At 31.4% G+C, this 20,111-nt stretch overlaps 2 protein-coding genes across 3 annotated transcripts in view; one reads left to right on the top strand and one right to left on the bottom strand.

Annotated features, from left to right (window-relative positions):
• The window catches only part of LOC136990754 (HIG1 domain family member 1A, mitochondrial-like), a 330,009-nt gene that overhangs the window by 171,265 nt on the left and 138,633 nt on the right, over positions 1–20,111 (top strand). The window lies entirely within an intron of this gene.
• Positions 1–20,111, bottom strand: part of LOC136990713 (kielin/chordin-like protein) — a 75,909-nt gene that overhangs the window by 32,650 nt on the left and 23,148 nt on the right. For both annotated transcript variants that reach the window (XM_067289126.1, XM_067289127.1), the window contains exons 8-15: positions 18,041–18,085; positions 16,138–16,347; positions 12,258–12,368; positions 12,043–12,147; positions 11,674–11,853; positions 9,133–9,234; positions 7,536–7,637; positions 2,761–2,868 (exon numbers count right to left, since the gene is read on the bottom strand). In XM_067289126.1, coding sequence (XP_067145227.1) covers positions 2,761–2,868; positions 7,536–7,637; positions 9,133–9,234; positions 11,674–11,853; positions 12,043–12,147; positions 12,258–12,368; positions 16,138–16,347; positions 18,041–18,085 — 963 coding nt within the window. The remainder of the gene's footprint in view (positions 1–2,760; positions 2,869–7,535; positions 7,638–9,132; positions 9,235–11,673; positions 11,854–12,042; positions 12,148–12,257; positions 12,369–16,137; positions 16,348–18,040; positions 18,086–20,111) is intronic.

Below are 20,111 nucleotides of genomic sequence, written 5' to 3'. Positions count from 1 at the left end.
ACTGGGACACGAATCACGAGCAAAATCAGTGTAAACACGACGCAGGAATCACATTTCAGAGGTGAACAGTTCTCGAAATGAGGAATTGTTATCGAATCATTTATAGAAAAGTTTGTAAAATCAAAATAATTTAATATAATTTACACCAAACTACTTTCTATCATTGTGTGTGTTTTGGATTCCCGCTTTTTGTTTTTTCTGAACTAGCTTAGTAATTTATAATCTTTTTCAAAACTAAAAGAACTTCAATTGTGGAAATCGAACAGCTTTGCTATACAGAAAGCATATTGAGCATTAATTGATTAATTTAATTAGTTATTTATTTTTTTACTAATGTGTGTTGGAAGTGAGTTTTGTGATTTATGACAACGTCCTGCATGCCAGAGAAATTGTCATAAACTTAGGACAGCTTCTTTAAATTATGTAAAACTAAATAAATAAGATCTAACCACAGAATAAGAAACAGAATAAACAGAGCACCTTGTAACTCCGGCGGTAAATTCAGTAAATCGGAACGTTTTTGACCTAATATCGTAGGCCTTCTTCGGCGAATTACACAAATTTAAATAAAAATAACAAACATAAGAAAATCGAATGCAATGGTAATAATTTAAAAATTAAAAAGCATCCAAAAGAGAGTGCTTACATAGTAAATTAACATTAACAAAATAATTAAACAAACAAATAAACAAAATGGTATGAAAATGCTAAAAATAGAGATTAATATAAACAAAAACAATTAGAATCATACAGTATTTCTGTGAGTCTTATTATGTAGAATCATTGTGTCAATGTAATCCTCTCTGTCCAGAAACTTGTAAACACTCAACCAAATACGTAAATAAGCTACCTAGAAATACTTTCGTGAAAAGGTTTTTCCATTCACTCCTAAATGTTTATTAAGGGCTCCTTTTAATTGCAATATTTTGTGTCTAGAATCAATCTGGTTTTTATTTTTTAATCGCCAAAAAAACCACTCTTTACGACTGTTTTATTTTTAAAATTTTGCCACAAAAGTTAAAATTTTTACATAGAATTGCAATATAGTCATTTTTTAAAAATTAATTTATCAAAAATCTATTTATTTATTATATTAGCTAACCGGAGAAATCTGTCGGCAATCGAATAAAATAAAAAAATGTTTGAATAAAAAGCGGGTTTTAATGGCAGTTACGCTATCCGGGTCACACGCGCTGTCTGAAAGTCATCAACCCCCACCTGCCATCGTGTTACATGATGTTTATTTTTAGTCATATGTGGTTCACACTTTATGGATAGTTTCTGATTAGTTTACTCGATAGATAAGCAATAATCATTTTATTTAATGGAAAATTAAAATCCAGAGATTTTATGAAAATACTGTACCAAAACCCCATTGCAATTAAACACTGATTTAACGTATAAATCCCTTTGCTAGACACAATCGGGGAAAGAAAACCACTTTGAGTAAATGAGATTTCAAGTTTTCCTAGTTCAAGTTAACCAGGTTTCATTGTAATTATAAATAAATTAATATTTGATTTAAATTTAATGTAAATTAAAAATTAAATATTGATTTATAATTGTTATAAAGATATTTGCATGGCTAAAAACAAGGAAATGTTTAGCAGATTAAAGAAAATATATCAAAAATGTATGTAAAATTAAAAGGCGTGTTTTATCCGTGTATAGAAACACAATGCATGGGAGATCTGAGGAAGGGGATGCTTCCTGACAGGTCTTTTATAAAAAACTGGTCCCTGTTTAAGTGTTACTACCATAAAGAAAACCCAGAAAACTCCACAAGGTAAGCCCATTGGCCAGGTACAAACCCACAACCAACTATCAGTGTTTTTATTCATTTGGCCATTGGTGTGCCAAAAAAACAAGAAAACCTATATCTTTGAACTAGAGAAAACTATTTAAAGCTAAAAAAGTGCAGAAAAATATCTCATCCTCAATGCTTACAGTTTTTTTGAACTAGTGGTATGGGCAAAAAGGGCAATTGCCTGAGGCCCCCAAACCAATCTTTTATAAACTCATTGCTGCAGTAAGATATTAAAATTTAAATTTGGCACCATATCTAGAGACCATAGATTGTTGGTGTGGTACAGTGCAGAACTTAACTTTTCAGAGGTTGAATAATAAAAACAAAGGAACAAGGATAATGGGGGATTTCCACCGAAAAATTCCACCGAAGAAAAATGTCTGAAGTAAACACTGTGCACGGGGCTCCCTGATTCAAATTTTCACGGGCCCGTGACGTACCACTGTTTTCAACTAAGCTTTGAAGTTGAGATATTATCTCACTTTTCCCCCACTGATTAAATTATATTCCATGAAAAATTATTATACAGGTTAGTTTTAAACTGTTCCTTTATATGTTAAAATATTTTTTGGCTTACTTCAATTCTTTAATCTTATATTAAAAAGACAAATGAAGATCAATTTTCAATTTCCAAAAATACTGTCATGAAAGTTGACAATCTTCAATATTTCAATTGTATTACTTCCGTTTTACGCTGTTGTTTTAAGAATATATCCCTGACAGAAAGTGGAATCTGAATGTATTCATACTTCCTTGCTCACTTACCAGAACAAATGCATCTGGGGCATTCACCGGGAGCAACGTCAGTTTGAACGTAACAAGGAGCATCACATCTTGGAGGTGAACAATGCTTGAAATTAGGATCTGTTATAATACATAAAAAATAAGAAAATCGTGAAAAATTTCATTTATTTCATCATAAATTAAACAAATTCAATGTGATAATAAGTTACCAGGACAAACACATCCGGGACATTCGCCGGGATCGACATTCGTTTGGATACGACACGGGAGATCACATTTTGGAGGCGAACAGTGCTTGAAACTTGGATTTGTTATATCTATAAAAGAATCGTATTCTTAAAATATGAATACTAAATCAACTTTTACAGAAAACAAATTATATTACTACCATTATGCTAAATTATATACAGTAGAGCATCGATTATCCGACCCCCGATTAACCGACTTATCGGTTAACCAACTGCGTTCTAGTCGGCAAATTCAAATGTCCACTAGTGATGTGGCGCTACAATATTTGGTTACGTCTTGGCTACTTTAATATTATTTTTGTTAAATTTTTGCATGTTTTAGCTGGCAGCACTGGCTCGACCATGAAAGGGAGGCTAGTATTTAAACCAGACCTAATACACTATACTAATAATGTATTTTTTCATACTTTTCGGTTATCCGACCAACCCCAGTCCCCAATTGAGTCGGATAATCGATGCTATACTGTATTTACAAAAGATCTGAAAGTATTTGAATGGTGTAATCATCCATAATTGCTCACTATACAAAATCTATTGGTTCAAATCTCATTTCATTCTATTTTCTTGAGACTTTTCCAAAATTCATCCTAAGATTAATAAATATTTAACTAATTAAATGTGTAAAGTATCAACAAGTGTCAAGTATAAAGTGTAAATTTTACATATATAAAATACATTTTTACATGTATAATTGTATTTATTAACGGAGAGCATAGTGTTTCTGCTTATATATAAATCTATGTCCCCACCAATGACTCTAGATTGGAACTTTCTTGCCCTTCATTAATGTATCATCATTTGATGTAACTAAATTAATTTACTATTTTTATTTATTTTTTTTCAAATATTCTCAGAAGCTAATAAATAATATTCACACTAAGTATTAGACTGTGGCATTATACATCAATAATAATAATTAATGGAAAAGCTTTCTTGATGATGTTAAAACATATTTTAAGGGATAAGCAAAACATATTCATACTGCATTTTATCACATAACAGATGATTTTATGATGTAAATGAGATTTAAAAAGTTTTTTTCTATCTTATTTTGGTTCTGACTGAATTTAACTTTTATGCAATTGTTTTGATAACATTTAAATGAGGATCAAAATTTGCATAATACAGTAGTAAAAACAAAACTTTTGACAATATTTGTATATATTTGCAGAGAAAAATATTTAAAAAATAATCATATTTATTATTAAATGGCAGTTATGTAAGCTTAGACTTAAAAGAAAAGAACTCTAAAGCATTAAAAGAGTCAAAACATTCAACCGATTGAGCGCTTTTTGGGATTTTCAACTATATTTGACGTTAATATTCTGATAATTTGGTGCTTTGTGTTGTAAGCATAGAGATGAGAGATGAGTAATTTGCTATTGTTTTTAACTCTTTCTGCCATGTAAGCATCAAGAAGGTCTTTTTTCCAGGTCCATTGTGGATTTAGCCAGTCCAACAATGAGAGCATCCAGTGAAGAGGTTTCGATGTATCTAGGCTAGACCACTCATAAAAAATTTCCAGGTTTTTGAGTGAGACACACTGCTGCCCAGTGCAGCAGGCTAATGCCTTTACTATCTTGGTCATTGGGTCATCAGATTACATTCAGAGTTTTAAATTTTAATTTAGTTTTAAATTTAAATTAAATATTTTAAAATTTAATTATTATTTACAGTTTTAATTAACTGGCTACCTAGTTACATATAAATATAGATGAATATCCAGTTCACTGATACTACCCTCTAAAGATGAACTGGACATGCCGACTTATCGGGTTTGCTGGCATACTGGATGCCATGTTAATGGAATTTCACTGTACTTGGTATACTTTTGCATTGCTGTAGTAAGCCAGATTTAATATTGAATTATGAAAGACGTATTTAAAACAAATTAAATGCTAAATCTCATTATATTAATTGGCTTTTTTCACATTTTGACATAAATATCATTACAGTGAGTGATCGGTTAACGAACGGTTCGGACTACGAACAAATCGGATAACAAACGCCTCGCAGAACAAACATGAGAAGCAGCAACGTAAAATAATGAATACTGATTAGTCTTCCCTTCTCTTCGGGAAATGATTCGAAACTTTTCGGAGCACGGGAGACGTCGATATCGATGCTCAACCCTGATCGAATAGTATTCCTCCAAACTTTGAAACTCTCCCTTGTAATTCCAGCCTCTTATTTTTTTGACAGAAACAATTTTTTATAATATTCGCGAGACTGTCGGTAAGTTTTGCGTCGGTTTTTATTTCCAAAAGGTGAGAGTGGCAGATGTTTGATGTTGCTGGCAGTATGGCTCAAACAGGTCTAAGGTAGGCTGCAGTTCAATCTTATCTAAGAAAGATACAGTATATTCAAGAAGACTCAAGCAGCTAAAGGAGTAACAAAAATCACATCTGAGAAATAAAGAACATCAAAGAGCTCATAACAGAACAACTTGAAATTGATCTGATGACAGAAAAACACCAAGAATTCTCGAATGAAGAACACCAAGAAACTCGGCAAGATATGTTTTCTTGTGAAAAAGAGGATTAATGCCGATATCTGCTATTAAAGATCTTTTGAAGAAGTGGGAGGATCTCAGAAGAATGGTCTTAGAATGGCATCCAAACCAGGTTGAGGTTAATAGGCTTAGCGATCTCTACAATTACAATGCTATTAATTACTTCCGAAAAATCCCAAAGAAGACAGGAAAGCAATCGACGTTAGACGGATTCTTTAACCCCCACCACAAACGGAAAAACACGACTAATAAAAATGCAAGACTGGTATATATGTATTTTTATTATTACATATAAATAAATGTAGTAAGAAAGTATATATTTTTAATTTTTTGGGGTCTCCAGAACAAATTAATCAAATTCCCATAAAAACCTATGGTAAATCGATAATCGGTTAACTAACAATTCGGATGGCAAACAAAGTCTTGGAACGGATTAGGTCCGTTAACCGATCACCCACTATATAATGCAATTTTAAAATTTTGGTATCAGAAGTTGTATAAAAATTATATGCTTTCATCAAATAAATACAGTCAAACCTTTTATTACATTACTCATTTATGCAAAATCCACATTAATGTGAAGCAGAGTTGAAACCTCGTGAAAGAGAATAGGCATTTCAATGTTAACGAGTTTGATTAATAGAAAATATTGGTTAATACATAATACAAAGTGTGGTCCTGTGAATTTAATAACGATTATACTATGTCGTTTAATACAAAACACGTTGCTTCCAGCTTTCCCAGTCGCAGGAGCCAAATCCCAACCAGGTGCATGTTTTTTGACTTATGCTTACAACTTCAATAGTATTACTTTTTGCATTTTGCCTTTAATTTCATTAAATATTTCTAATAACCTAACTAGTTATTTATATTTTAGGACTTATCACACCAGTGAATATAAACAAAAATTTTCTTTATTTTATATTTAAGTTTACAAAAGAATAAAGAAATTTTACAATGATTAAATCTAATATGTATACAATACCCCAAAATGCATTTCAGACTCTGAAAAAGTCCCTCTTAGCATTGTCTCAATAGTATTGTCATTGGCAGTATAGATATATGTCACAAATCAATGTTCACTCCAACTCAAAAAATTTCACTTTCTTTTATATTTGGTGCTTTGTATGATGTAACAATGCCAAATGATTAGTTAACACAGTTGATGTGCACATTGGACACAGGAAGTTAACAGAATTGGGGAGATTTTTGATTAAAGATCTGGAGTTTTATAGATTAGTTCTTAATTTTAATTGCTTTAATAATGGAAAGAACAAAACAACTGAATTACAATATTAAATACTGTAATTAGTATGTAATTTTAAAATTAAGAACGAATTGTTTCTATGAAATCCAAGCAAATAAATTATTCTTAAATTTGTAAAGTTTTTGCACACCCAGCTGTTGGATTCAATTTATAGCTAGGTCGGTCCAGCCGCTTTAACTGACATCCTACTGTAAAGTTATGAATGAAAATACCATTAGCCGACAAGAACGAATACAGTGAACAAGGAATCATGCACAGCAGATGGTGGAAAAAAGTATTTATTTATTTATGTCCAAAAGATACAAATTCCGACGGATTCCAACTCTAAAACAGTATAACAGGGGGTCACCCAAAATCTGAAATGTTGGCGGGACAATTACGCAATATTGCAAAGTATACAAAGGAACTGAGCTCAGATAATACAACAAGAGTTTCCTCATAACTAATCCTTAAAACTAACTTATGCTAAGGGGAAAAAGAGATCAGAGGGTATAGAAAAGAAATAGCAAAATGACTGATAGAAAATAATAGAATATCCAAGATGTACAAATGTTATTTAGCTTCCGTGAGGGGCCACATGGAACTTCCTTAGACTCACTTTGTGCTTCCATCTTCCTTTTTTTCTATATTCAAAATTCACTATGCCATCACTCCAATAAGTTCATAAACTTTTCATACTCAAGTTTAGTTTCACTCATCTCTTAGATACTCGACAACACTAAGCACCGTCTTCATCCTCATTCCACGAAGACCAGCCAAAATGTGTAGGACACATTTTGCTGGTCTTCATTTATCAACTATCAATACACAAAAACTAATAACAGTAGTGTAGGAACTTATTAATGACTAAGGCAATCTGCTCATTAATTAGTTCCAGAGACCAGAGTTCACATAGTTTGTGGATATTATAAATTATAATCTAATTTAAATTTAGTATAAAAAAAATTTAATACTTACCAAAACATACACAACCAGGACACTGACCGGGCGATACTTTCTGCACGGAGCATCCCGGCTCACATTTCGGTTGGGAACACTGAATTTCTACCGGGTCGCTGCCTAAATTAATTAATTTTTTACATTATCATGCATATATTTAAAATAACTCATTGATTCTGTTATAAATGACTAATTTAAAAACTTTGTATGATCAATGAATTCTCGATTTCAGCATTCTTGTTAAAATTATCATCTCAGTCAAAAGTTGAAATCAAAAGTTCTCTCTTTCTTAAAACAATCTTTAATTTAAATCTTCTCTAACTAACAGAAACAAGATTAAATTTTATTCACACAAATTATAAGATTTTATGTATAAAATGAAAATTTTTAAAAATTCACTAAAAATAAAGAAAACTTTTCAAAAATATTTTTTTTCCTGAAATTGTTCCTGCCTTTTGGCAATGGGAGGGCTTTTTTGACAGATCTGTCACAGTTCCACCCAGTCCACAAACGAGGTAACTAAATGACAAAGGATGGTTCAAAACATACAGATCAAACCATTCTTAAAAATTTCTACAGATCCAGTCCCAATTTGAATTCAGGTCCTTCAAAATGGAAAAGTGAGAATCCAGAGTTAATAATTTAATTTTAACAAATAGGGAGAATTATTAGATTTTTGACAAAATTCTTTTTGTTATATTTTTGTAAAATTTACAATGTCGGAAAAGGAATTCCTTTATGTTAGATTAAGATAATACAGTTTCCCTCAACAGTGATAGCTTTAACGTGAAATCTCGCGTGACTTATCCGCCAAACCGACCATTTCCGTCACGTCAGAAGAACGGAGAGCTTATTTTGAAGTTCTAATTGGAGGAAGATTTTGTTTAAAAGGGGAAGGTAACCCCTAAATGGGTGCTCTTTGCTGAGTTCTCCTCTTGGCTCTCCTAGTAGTTTTTGTGCTAGTCTCCTGTCACCTAACAAGTGTTGATCCCACCAAAATTCCGTCTAAAGTCGATGCCAAAACCAAAGAATTATTCTCCAAATTAAGGGAAAGAATTACAAAGGGATTAAGACGTAATATAGCTTTGTGTAAATGCTCTCAAATGTAGAGAATTGTTGATAGTTGAAAGAGGTGGTCTTATCTTGTTCTAACATTGATGGAAACAACAATTTAACATGGTTTTGTTTTAATGAAATTTTAGTAAGAATAGAAAGTTTGAAAGTAGAGAAAAAAATTAGGAAGAAAAATTTGTATTGATTATTTTAAAGTGCTTACTGATTTTAATTTTCTCCATATTCATGAAATTTTTGTGTCTTGTCTCTTTTATTAATAAATCAAATTCTAGTTAATTTTTTGAAGTTTGTCTTGGTTAATTAATTGCCTAACTCCATCATCTTACCTACGGTATAAAGTTCTCTTCTTAAATCGAGAAGGATCAAATTGCGAGTTAGGACGCTATTACTAATATATCCTAACTGGTGTCGGGAATACCAATTTTTCTAAAATTCAAACTAAATGGCCATCCTGTGTTTACGTGACGGGGTTGGCCGAGCCCCAGAAATTCAAAAAAATAAAATTAGTAACTTAATTTATTAGTTTTTATATTATGCATACCAGGACAGGCACATCCAGGACATTCTCCGGGTAAGGCTGGTTGTATATGACATCCTGCTTCACATTTAGGAGGAGAACAAAATAATTGATATGTAGCCATATCTGAAATTAAAATTTTAAGTTTTTAATAAAATCAATTTTTTAAACATTGTTTTATAATTACAAACGTATTCTTTTTTACAAAATACATCAGCAATATCAAATATAAATAAAATAAATAAATCAGATAATTGTTGCATTTTATTTAAGTAACAATACACTAAGCCTGCATGTCCGACCCACGGCCCAGTCGACGTTTTCGTGCAGCCCTTTTAAAATTGTAATTATCTTGTATAAATTTTTATTACAATGAAATATCACATGTACAGTTAAATACATGAATATGATGTCACCTTATCACCTACACTCAGAAATTAAAACAATTAAATTAATTTTTTTAGCTATTAGGCCCTTTATTTCCATTACATCTTTGATATTGGATTAAACATCCATAAATTAAAATAATTATAAAATAATATTGAATTTGAAATGCATTTTTCTAATTTACAAATGGATCCAAAGATCCGATTATCCTTCTGTAACAAATATTAAATATACTGCAAAACTAATATAATATGGACAGAGTCCAAAAATTTTGTTTATAAGTGAACCAACTAATATTATACTGAATCAAGTTTATACATATTTTACTATAACTATGAGCTAATACCACGAGGTAATAGGATTATAAAATAACAAAAATAAATTTAAACGCATTAAAACTTCTCTAACTGGAAGCTCCAAGGAGCATGAAGAAACTTACAAGTTACAGATGATTCAAGTCAGCTGATTCTGAATAGATTTTTATTTTTACCTCTTTTGCATTAGATAAAGAATCTTTGATAGCTTTTTTTTGTTTTAAGCAGTCCACATAATGCCTTTCAGCAAAATGTTCAATGTAGCTAATGGAATTAAACAGTTTTGCAGGTACATCTTGCTGACATAAAGTAATAGTCCTCTCTCTCTTTGCACTGGAATGTCTGCCAATGGGAGTTAGATAGTAGATACAACTAACTTTCTGAAAATTTCATGGATATCTGATAATAATCACTTTGGATAAGATAAATATTAAAATTTGACTCAGAGAAGTTGAAAGTAACATAAATCAGTGTCAGAGGACTGTGAAAAGCTTCTACTTGGAGAGAGTTTGAGTGAAGGAAATTCAAGTTGGAGATGTTAAATCCTTATGCTATTCCATTGATGCCTAGCAAGTGTTTCATTTTCTTCGAGTTAAAGAAATATTTGAATTACAAAAGTTTTACTGTATTTGATGCAAGATATTGAGTTAATTATTTAAAAGTTTAAATAGTGCAATCCATATATCTGTGATTTCTAAGTAGGTTTGTTACACAGTCCTTACGTAGAAATGTATGATTTCCAAATGAAAATAAATTTACATTTACTGGGAGTATACAAGGTTCCAGTAGTTGACAAAAGATTTGATCAAGTTCTAGTATATATTGGATACACTAACAGATCACTGACTAAATGAATTGTACAATACAAATATGACATAGAAAAGAAGAAACAAACCGAAGGTTCGAGTAGAATAACTGGCAACGTGCCTGCACAGTAAGTGAGAGTTGCAGGTTTAAGTCCCACTTTTGACCAATCTTTTCTTTCGGAATATTCTACATTATTCATAAATATTAATTTAATAAGGGATGGCACCTAATGCCTGCTTCAAGAAACAAACCACTGCTCTATCCACACGTGCCTCCAAAACAGGAGTGAAAGCAAACTTAAAACAAGCTAGTCTCATCAGACACGCCATTCAGTCAGAGCATGCTAAAGTTGAACCTCTGGAGATTTACAAACTCATATTGAGAGGGGGAATGCATCAATTTTAAGGAAGAGGGGACAATTTCAAGTGCATGGTAACATTTTATGATTATCCAAACAGGAACCAAGAAAATGAATTTCATTAATTAAGAAAACATATGTCAAATTTTTATAACATCTATTTGATCCAGCAACATGGATATTCTGTATCCAACCGATCGTGTACAGGAGAGCAGAAATGTGCCAGTGCTCCATCATGCTGAAATCATAAGTCACTTTTGCCAATAAGAGTACGTCATCAAGGAAATCAGTTAGTATATCATGGAGAAATACCAAGTATGAATGTCCCGTCAAGCCATTTAGGCAGCAGATACGATCCAATAATGCAATTGCCCAGTATGCTTGCCCACACATTTACAGACCAGCAGACTTGATATCTCTGTGAGTGGATTGCATGAGGATTGGACTCTGAGCACAGGTTGTGACTGTTGAAAACTACAGAAAGCAACTTGGTTGCTTGTCTTCTTGCTGCACTTACCGTTGTGGACAATTTGATGCTGGATTGTGTGCAGTCAGTCATATATATATATATATATTTCAAATTAGTATTCTAATAATTTTAATAGTTAACTAAATAAAAGTTACTAGTGAAAATAATGAAACAGAAATAATTGTATTAATTATTAGTCCGATATAAATATTTAACGTAGTTTAACCTACCTGCACATTTACAAATAGGACAATTGGTAGCTTCATCACGTACAATTTCACAGTTGGGATTGCAAGAAATGGGTGGACAAAGAGGAGCACATATGCAACGGGCGCAACCATTTTTATCTTTGTATGCCATACAATATGGCCCAACGCAATTTATTAATGGACAGTTTGCCTCAAATTTAGCTGAAACATTTAATTTGTAAGTATTAGTCTAATAACATAATTATTAAATAAACTGCAAAAATTAAAAATTAAATTAAGAGCTAATACAAGATATAAATTTTATATTAAGTTTCACAAATAATGCTTTATGGATTATAAAATGTCTGAAAATAATAATGATAAAACTAAAATTTTATACTCAACACTCACGAGGGCTAGTAAATATGTGGCAACGGCATCCTGGACACACATCTTCTGATTTACTTTCTTCGATTACGCAGCCATCTGGACACTGAGGAATATTGCACTTCTTTTCTGTTTTAACAAAATGTAAATAACGATATTTAGTAATAAGTGAAAGGGCCAATCATCTAAGTCCTCATTAAAAAAATTCTAGATTTTGAATAAATAGTTCAAAAATATACCCTTTTTTTCAGCTGAAACACTATGTTGAGGAGACTCTTTCAGTTTTAATAGTATCCAATCACCACTGTGATGAACTATGAAGTCAGAAACTGTAGATAGAAGGGATTCAGCTAAGGGAAAATAATAAAATTAAATATTGTTTCTTTTTCAAAATTCTAATAAATTGTTTAATTACAGTTTAATTTAATTATCATTTGCTTTAATTTAGTTTTAAACCAGGTGATCATAATTAAGATACCCCCATTCAATGCAGCCTGGAAGGATTTGTAGCAATCCACATTTTGTATACTGATGTTTCCAAACATGCAGAAGAGATTTCTGTGGGGAATAATTTTGTTCCAAAAGTAATCATGGGATGAGGTGCTAAGAGTGGCAAAAATATGCATAATGTACACATGCTAAAGTCAATTTCTGGATATAAAACTGTCTACGGCAAGTGAAATAACGTTTTTATTATTGCAGATCGGCAGCAATGGTCGCGACAGCTCGAACATATTTCTGGTAAAGTTGTTTGTGAGGTTCAGGTACGTGCAGCATAATCAATCTGAGAAGTTGGCCTGCACAAACCTTAACATTATGCATGCATTGTTAGAAAGTCAATGTTGCAAGAGGTTGACTTATGTTAGGATTAAGTTTGAAAAGTTTTTGTCATTGACTGATTTATTTAAAAAAGTGAGATTTACTTATAACATTCTAATTCTTGCATATTTAATGAAAACAATACCAATGCTGCAAATGTGTTTGAGATCTATGACACCTTAAGAAATTGTGCCAAGATTTTGTTGCTGTTACAGTGCCAGAAGTCTCATAATGGTGAGTTCTGAAACTGAATCTTTTCTTCATGGCTAGAAAACTTAGCCTACAAATTTTGGTTGAGTTTGGACTACTACATAGCCTTCCACACAGTGTTGAATAGGAGTACTGTAATTATAATTTTCTTGTATCTCATTTGTATTTATAAAATAAAAACAAGGAAGAATGTGTGCTGAACCCTTGTATTTAAGTGAACTTCTTTGTGTTTTGTAAAATCAGACACCTTCTTGGGTGGCTCACTTGCTCAAATTTGAGCTTAATACTTTTTTCTTTCTGCATTTGTCTTAGTCAATATTAATGATGAAACACTTTTGTGAAATTTAATCTTTTTTGTACTATTCTTGTTCAAATCAATGAAATAAAAAGAATAAACATTTTACTTTTTAAGATTAGTTAATTGAAAACTTGAATATCTTAAGATACAGCATTAGAAACAATAATATCTTACACATTGCAATAACTACCATCCAGAATGAGTGCCTGGTTTCAATGATGTGTTTTTGTCATCAGAAATGAGCAGCAAAGACGTTTCACTTTAATATTGGTTATTTTTTGTTGCTGATATTTACAAATCCTTACTCTACAATAAGCTTTCCTCTATTAATAATCTAATGAGTTATGAGCACCCCTGCCCATGGCATACAGCCCTCGAGGTCCTAATATGCAGCCCTTGTGACTTTGTCAATGTAATTTTATTTTCCTGTTTTCTATCTTGTTGCCATTACACAACTCTAATTAAGCTGCTATTTGTGACAAAGAACATTCAAACTAAACTTGACCAGTGAAAATATGAGAATAAACTATATATTACTAAAATTAATATACAGTTTAATTTTACAATTACAGTAGACCCCCCTCTATAACAAGGTAGATACGTTCCGTGTTGTACGAGTCACTTAAATACATGAGCCAATCACAGCTCGGCACGTGTTCAGTTTAGGGGCTATGGCTGTTTGAAAGGTTTTCTTCCATAAAATTAATCAATTCTAGATTAATTTGACTCAAGATTTCCAAATCATGTATAATTTTTTGGGAATAATCCATATAAACTATGTTATAAACAAAAAACTGTAAGATTACTTACCGAGTGCGCACCGTTCGACGACGCCATTGCTTAAGCCTGTTTTCGTCGCAGAGCGGCTCGTCGAATGGCGGGCGCATGTTTCCTGATCAGCGAATTTTTTGCAGAAAAATTCGCTGAACTTTGGCGACATCATTAATAAAAATATAATTTTTATGGCCGTTGAATAATAAATGTTTTTTAGTAGGTCCAGTGCTTGTTTAAACTCAATGGTTTGTACAATATCCACTATTGGTCCAGATTTGTCAATCCTGTCACGACACGTGTTGGCGTTGATGTTTTACCGTGTTATACGAACCCGGTTGCAATTTTTTCACCGTGTTATACAAACCCGTGTTATAGAGGGGTCTACTGTATAGTCTTGGCAATTTTATCAAATGTATATTGTATTTTTCATTTGTGTCATCACCAGAAGGAAGTCCTATAACATTTTGCATAGTGAGATGGATGAGCAGCCTTTAATAAATAGTTGACTCTGCCATAAGACTGTTTCGGATTTGTTCATTATGGATGAATTTGAGTAGTAAAATTGGCCGAGCGGTTAGAAAGGGAGGGCACAATATGGGTCAGATTACCTGTGAATTCCAGTTAATGACATAGTTTTAATTGGAGTTTCTCATGAAATTTGAATCTGTCATTTTGTGAAATTGTAATTCAACTATTCTGCAATATAACATTTTTCATTGTTTCCTCAGTATCCTCCACTATAGACTGGGTGACCCGACTCAATTTCTGGGACCTATTCTTGGTTTCACCTCTTAACATTTGATTTTAGAATCAATCTTTGAATAGAGCAATTTTATTAACATGTCAGTATAATATCACTAATTTATAGTTCAATAAATAAATTTTTAAAAATAACCAAAGTTCAATCAGTTTTAGACCCATTTTCACTGATTTTGATTTTAAATTTATAATTACGTAATCTTTAATAAATTTAGAAACTTTATTAACTTGAAACTAGATTTAGAAACTTAGGTATAAAAATGTTTCTAAATTTGACATTATATTGTTTCTAAATCTGGTATAGTTTTAGAAACTGATTGGTAAATTTATACTTTTCAAATTAATTTTTAAGTAATTTAATGTACAATTAACATATAAACAATGTGAGACAAATTAATGATTAACAAAATGTTTTGACCCAGAGAGAGTAGGGAAAGGTATAAAAGGACCACCAAAAGGTCAACTAGGTCAACTAGTTCTGCCCAAGGAGGAGACTCGTGGCCTCTCCCATTTACACAGTTTGGTGGTCATCACTCAGTCTAGTTCAATCAACTAGTTCCAGTCCAGTCCCGTTGCTACTCGACTATTCCAACTGCTACAAAAGTCGCCCTTTGATCCAATAACCACTGCCCAGAAATCAATAGAAGACCAATAGAAATGGAGAAGAAATAGAGAAATAGTTGCCCTGAAAACATCACTTATTACTGAAGGTAATCTATATGCAACCTAATGCAAACCCTCTTTTTTCATGGGCAGTAGAATTGTGTTGTTAAGATAGCTTTGAAGTAGCGATTCGATAAGTGCACCGTCGATAAGTATGCCATTTTATTGTCAGGTGTCTTTATGTAATTTAGAATTTATTTTTATTTGTATAATCATAGCAAAATATACTCCCATCAATAAATGTAGCTTGTTTTAGAAAAATTTTGGTGTTGAGTGCATCACTTCCAGGTTTCCCAGTCTTTCTTACTTCCCTCCTCCATCCACCCAAGTCCCACATATGATGCTTGCTCTCGTGCATTGAAAAACACATGCCAAAAATCATTCAAATGGGTTTCCTATATCTCTGAAGTCAAATATATAGGTGGTGTCAGAGTCCTGACTGATAGGGGTGCACTTACCTGATAATCACAGAAGAATATATGCAAATTACAACAACTTACTGATATATTTTTATAAAGTAGATTTAACATATCAAATTATACAGTAAAAATATTACTATAAATAAGTAAATATAATAATTTCTACAAATATATTACCTTCTTTTGTACAATTATATTCCAAACAACATTTATCTGGATCTTGAACTGAATAACAAAACTCATAAGATGGTGGAGAAGGACAAGCTTTGTGTATACACATTATATCTGGCGGCATGGAACATTCACACGTCACACATTTATCAGCAGGTTTTAAAATAAATTTTTCTCCTATGTTGTAAGTTTTACCATCAAAAGAGCATTGATTATCTAAAATAAGAAAATTAACATAAATGAATATCAAATATTAAACATTCATGAAAGATTAAATATACAAGGATTAAGCCAAACAATTTCCATAATTACTCAGGCTATTAATATGTTATAATTAATAATTAGAAATCAAGTAATTTGGTACTAGAGGTAGACATTAGGTCCCATCTCTTATCTAAATTATTAATTTAGATAAGAGCCTGATTAATTACAGCAATTGTTTGGCTTAGTATCTATACATCGGGTTTCAGGAAGTTGATATATATATATATATATAAAAGGATAAAACGATGACGCATGATAAAATGACAACGTAAATAACAATCAAATCGTTTTATTGGTCAACTGAGGGAACAGAGATTGGAATGCCTGTCACAGAAACAATTATATATAGATATGTGTACAAAATCCCCGCTCTCATTCAAACTTCCCACCACAATTAATATATATATACAATCCTGCTTAACACTAACAAGGAGAACCTATCAATCTTAAACCTAATACTATTACTACTTACAACTAAAAGGAGAAAGGAAGGATAAAGAATAGTTTGATAATCTACCATAGGAGTTTGGCCAAACTAGAGGACTGCTTGCAGCAACTGTAGACCGAGATGATGCAGGACACCATACAGCACCCGTATGCCTCCATGCCCACTCATATCACATCAGATATTCACACTACAGGTGGCCCAGCAGGGTTATAATTGGTTAAAGAACTGTATAACTTTAAAAATTATTAATGTGCAAACTGTTTGCTATATATGCATACACACATGATCATACATAATTTGTAAGTATGCACATATGTATGTATCTGAAGTGTCCAATAACTACATAATAATGATACAGCATAAAAAAGTACATAGAAAATATGGAAATACACTTTTTAACAAGCTTTCACTAAAGACAAAAATAATAGTTTTGTGAGTAAATTGTTAGTCAAGTTACAGAAAGTGCAACTGAAATTTTATTATTTTAAACAGGAGATATCTTAAAAGACCTTTAATATAGTAAATCCTTGATTTAGCAAACTAATTGGTTAAAAGAGGTGTCCGTTATTGTCGAAAGTCCATTAACTCGAACGTACTTTAAAAACACACATTAATTAATAATGAATATAAATTTATAACATGTAAGATGTATTAAAATGTTATAACATATAAGTACAGATTGAATATGATTATAATGTATAGTACATTAAGTAATCCATACTCATTGATTTATTGACCCAATATCTTTTAACATGTTCTACTGGATAATAAAAGAAAAGGTTTTATAGTTATTTCCTTTAGGGAAGACATTTTTCATCCTTTAAACTTAAAATTTGTAATGTGAAGATCCAATAAATTGAAGATTTACTGTATTTCTAATATCTAGTAGTTTATACTTTAACTATCATTTACTAAACAGAATGAACTATAGGCTACAGTATAATATTTATGTAAAACTCTCAATACGCATATCTTGGATCAAATTAGAAAATGTTTTGATATTCAACATTTATTTTTTTACGATAAATCATTGTCTTTAACACTTATTGATACTTTCGGATGACTGCTTTTAAGCACAGTTATTTGAAAGTATCGGTAAGTGTTAAAGATCATAATTCTAAGTAATGACTATGTGAAAAAAATAAATTGTTAAACAAATTATACTGAATTTTCTACACAATAATTAACTTTCATTACCTTCTAACAGACTTTTTTGACCAGTTTGTTGTTCGGCTGATGTTGCTGGAAAAATAATGAATAAAATTAAAATGTTAACCAAACCAAATGTGAACAATAAATTTATCAAATGCCAAAATAGAAATAAATATATAATAATAACTAAAATATTTCATTACATGAAATTAAGAAACTTACTTTCCCCTTGAGATTTGATCCTTGATCTTCCAACTATAACAATTAACTATTGGGTTGTTCGGAAAGTAATTTCGTTTTTTTATTACTACAGGAATTACGTGTATTTTCACCAGTTAATTTTATTTTAAACCACATTTTCATTATATACTTCGACAGCTGACATTTTAAGGCTTATTTGTAAAAAAATTTGTTCGATTCTGTACAATTGTTTTTTTTGGTGACCCATCAAATATGGAAAATCGAAAGCATCGTTTTCGGCATATTTTGCTTTTTTATAACTAAAAAATCAAAATGCCGTTGAAACGAGAAAAAATATGTGTTACATGTTTGGAGAAGACGTGTTGAGAGAAAGATGGTGCCAATGTTGTTTACAAAATTGCGTCCTGACAATTTTAATATCGAAGATACACCACATTCCGGATGGCCATTTGAAACAAACGAAAACAAAATAAAGGTACCGATGGAAGCAATCTGCCGTATAACAACACGCGAAATCACTAAGAGATTAAATCTGTTAAATTGAACCGTTTATTATTACTTAAAACGAATTGGTTTCGTTTCAAAGCTCGATATATGGGTTCCACACGTTATTAACGAAAGATGCTCTCTATGGTTAGATTTTAAAGAAATTTTTTTTTTGAGCTTTTACCAGACAATTTAACAATTGATTCAAAAGTGTATGCCATGGAGTAAACAAATTGAGTAATATCATCAAACAGAAAAGGCCAGAATTGATCGACAAACAAAGTGTAGCGTTTTACCACGATAATGCCAAATTTCACACGAGTTTGGTAACTGGTCAGAAACTGTTATAGCTTAGATGGGATGCGTTATCGCACCGACCATATTCGCCAGATCAGACACGCTCAGATTGTTACTTGTTCCAGTCTATACAAATTTTTTTTAACTGTAAGACATTTACTTGAAATGACAATGTCAAAAATCACTCTGATCGGTTTTTTGTAAATGACGATCAAAACTTTTATGAATGCGAAATCGTGCTACTACCAGAAACAATGACAACAGGTATTTGACCAAAATGGTCAATATATAATTCAATAAAATATTTATTTATTATAAGAATATTGTGTTTATTTTTCTATGGAAAAAACGAAATTACTTTCCGAACAACCAATAATTATGGAAATTGTGAAAAAGTAACATTTAATTCCTAAACTCTTGTATTTTCTACAGGATAATAAACTACTAATTTTTCCTATCAAGCAAATGTATTTTTGTAACAAGATCTACTTAAGACCTATCTGTACAAACAGTAGAAAATAGCAAATTTACATATTAACTAATTTTGCAACTCCTGTATGTCCCATTTAATATATAATTATTAATATTTGGGGTCCCTTAAGCTTAAGAACCTCCATCAAATGGTTAGTTTGCATACTGAATAACCTACCAATGTATGAATTTCCAACATTACCTTTTTGATTCATTTTAAATACATATAATATTGATACAAACTTAATGTCTGTCTAATGCTACTGTGTGCACTTTATAGTAAAAATTGTTCAGAAAATTTAATATATAATAAGACAGTATATACATATATATACTATTAGGGGTTCTCAACAGTATGCATACATGCATGTATTGTGCTAAACAATTCAGAATGATGCACGAAAATTTTGGTTAAGTGCTCAACACACCCCCAACAATTTTGTCTATGGGAACATTCTTAAACTCAATGTTTTTCTGAAGCATTTTAGTTGAATATTCCTAAAGTTAAGTTAAGTTGAAAAGGAATTTAGCAATTTTTTATATATTTTAGTTATCTTTCAAAAATATGTAGGCACTATGTACACTAATGTCGTATAGAGATAATGGTTGGCAGAGACAAAGCAATTTTGTCTTTTGCTTGGGCGTAGATTTTTGGAGGGGG

The sequence above is a fragment of the Centruroides vittatus genome, unplaced genomic scaffold (genome assembly GCF_030686945.1).
Source record: "Centruroides vittatus isolate TY-2023 unplaced genomic scaffold, ASM3068694v2 contig_134, whole genome shotgun sequence".
NCBI lineage: Eukaryota > Metazoa > Arthropoda > Arachnida > Scorpiones > Buthidae > Centruroides > Centruroides vittatus.
This window is presented reverse-complemented; position numbering and strand designations above follow the sequence as displayed.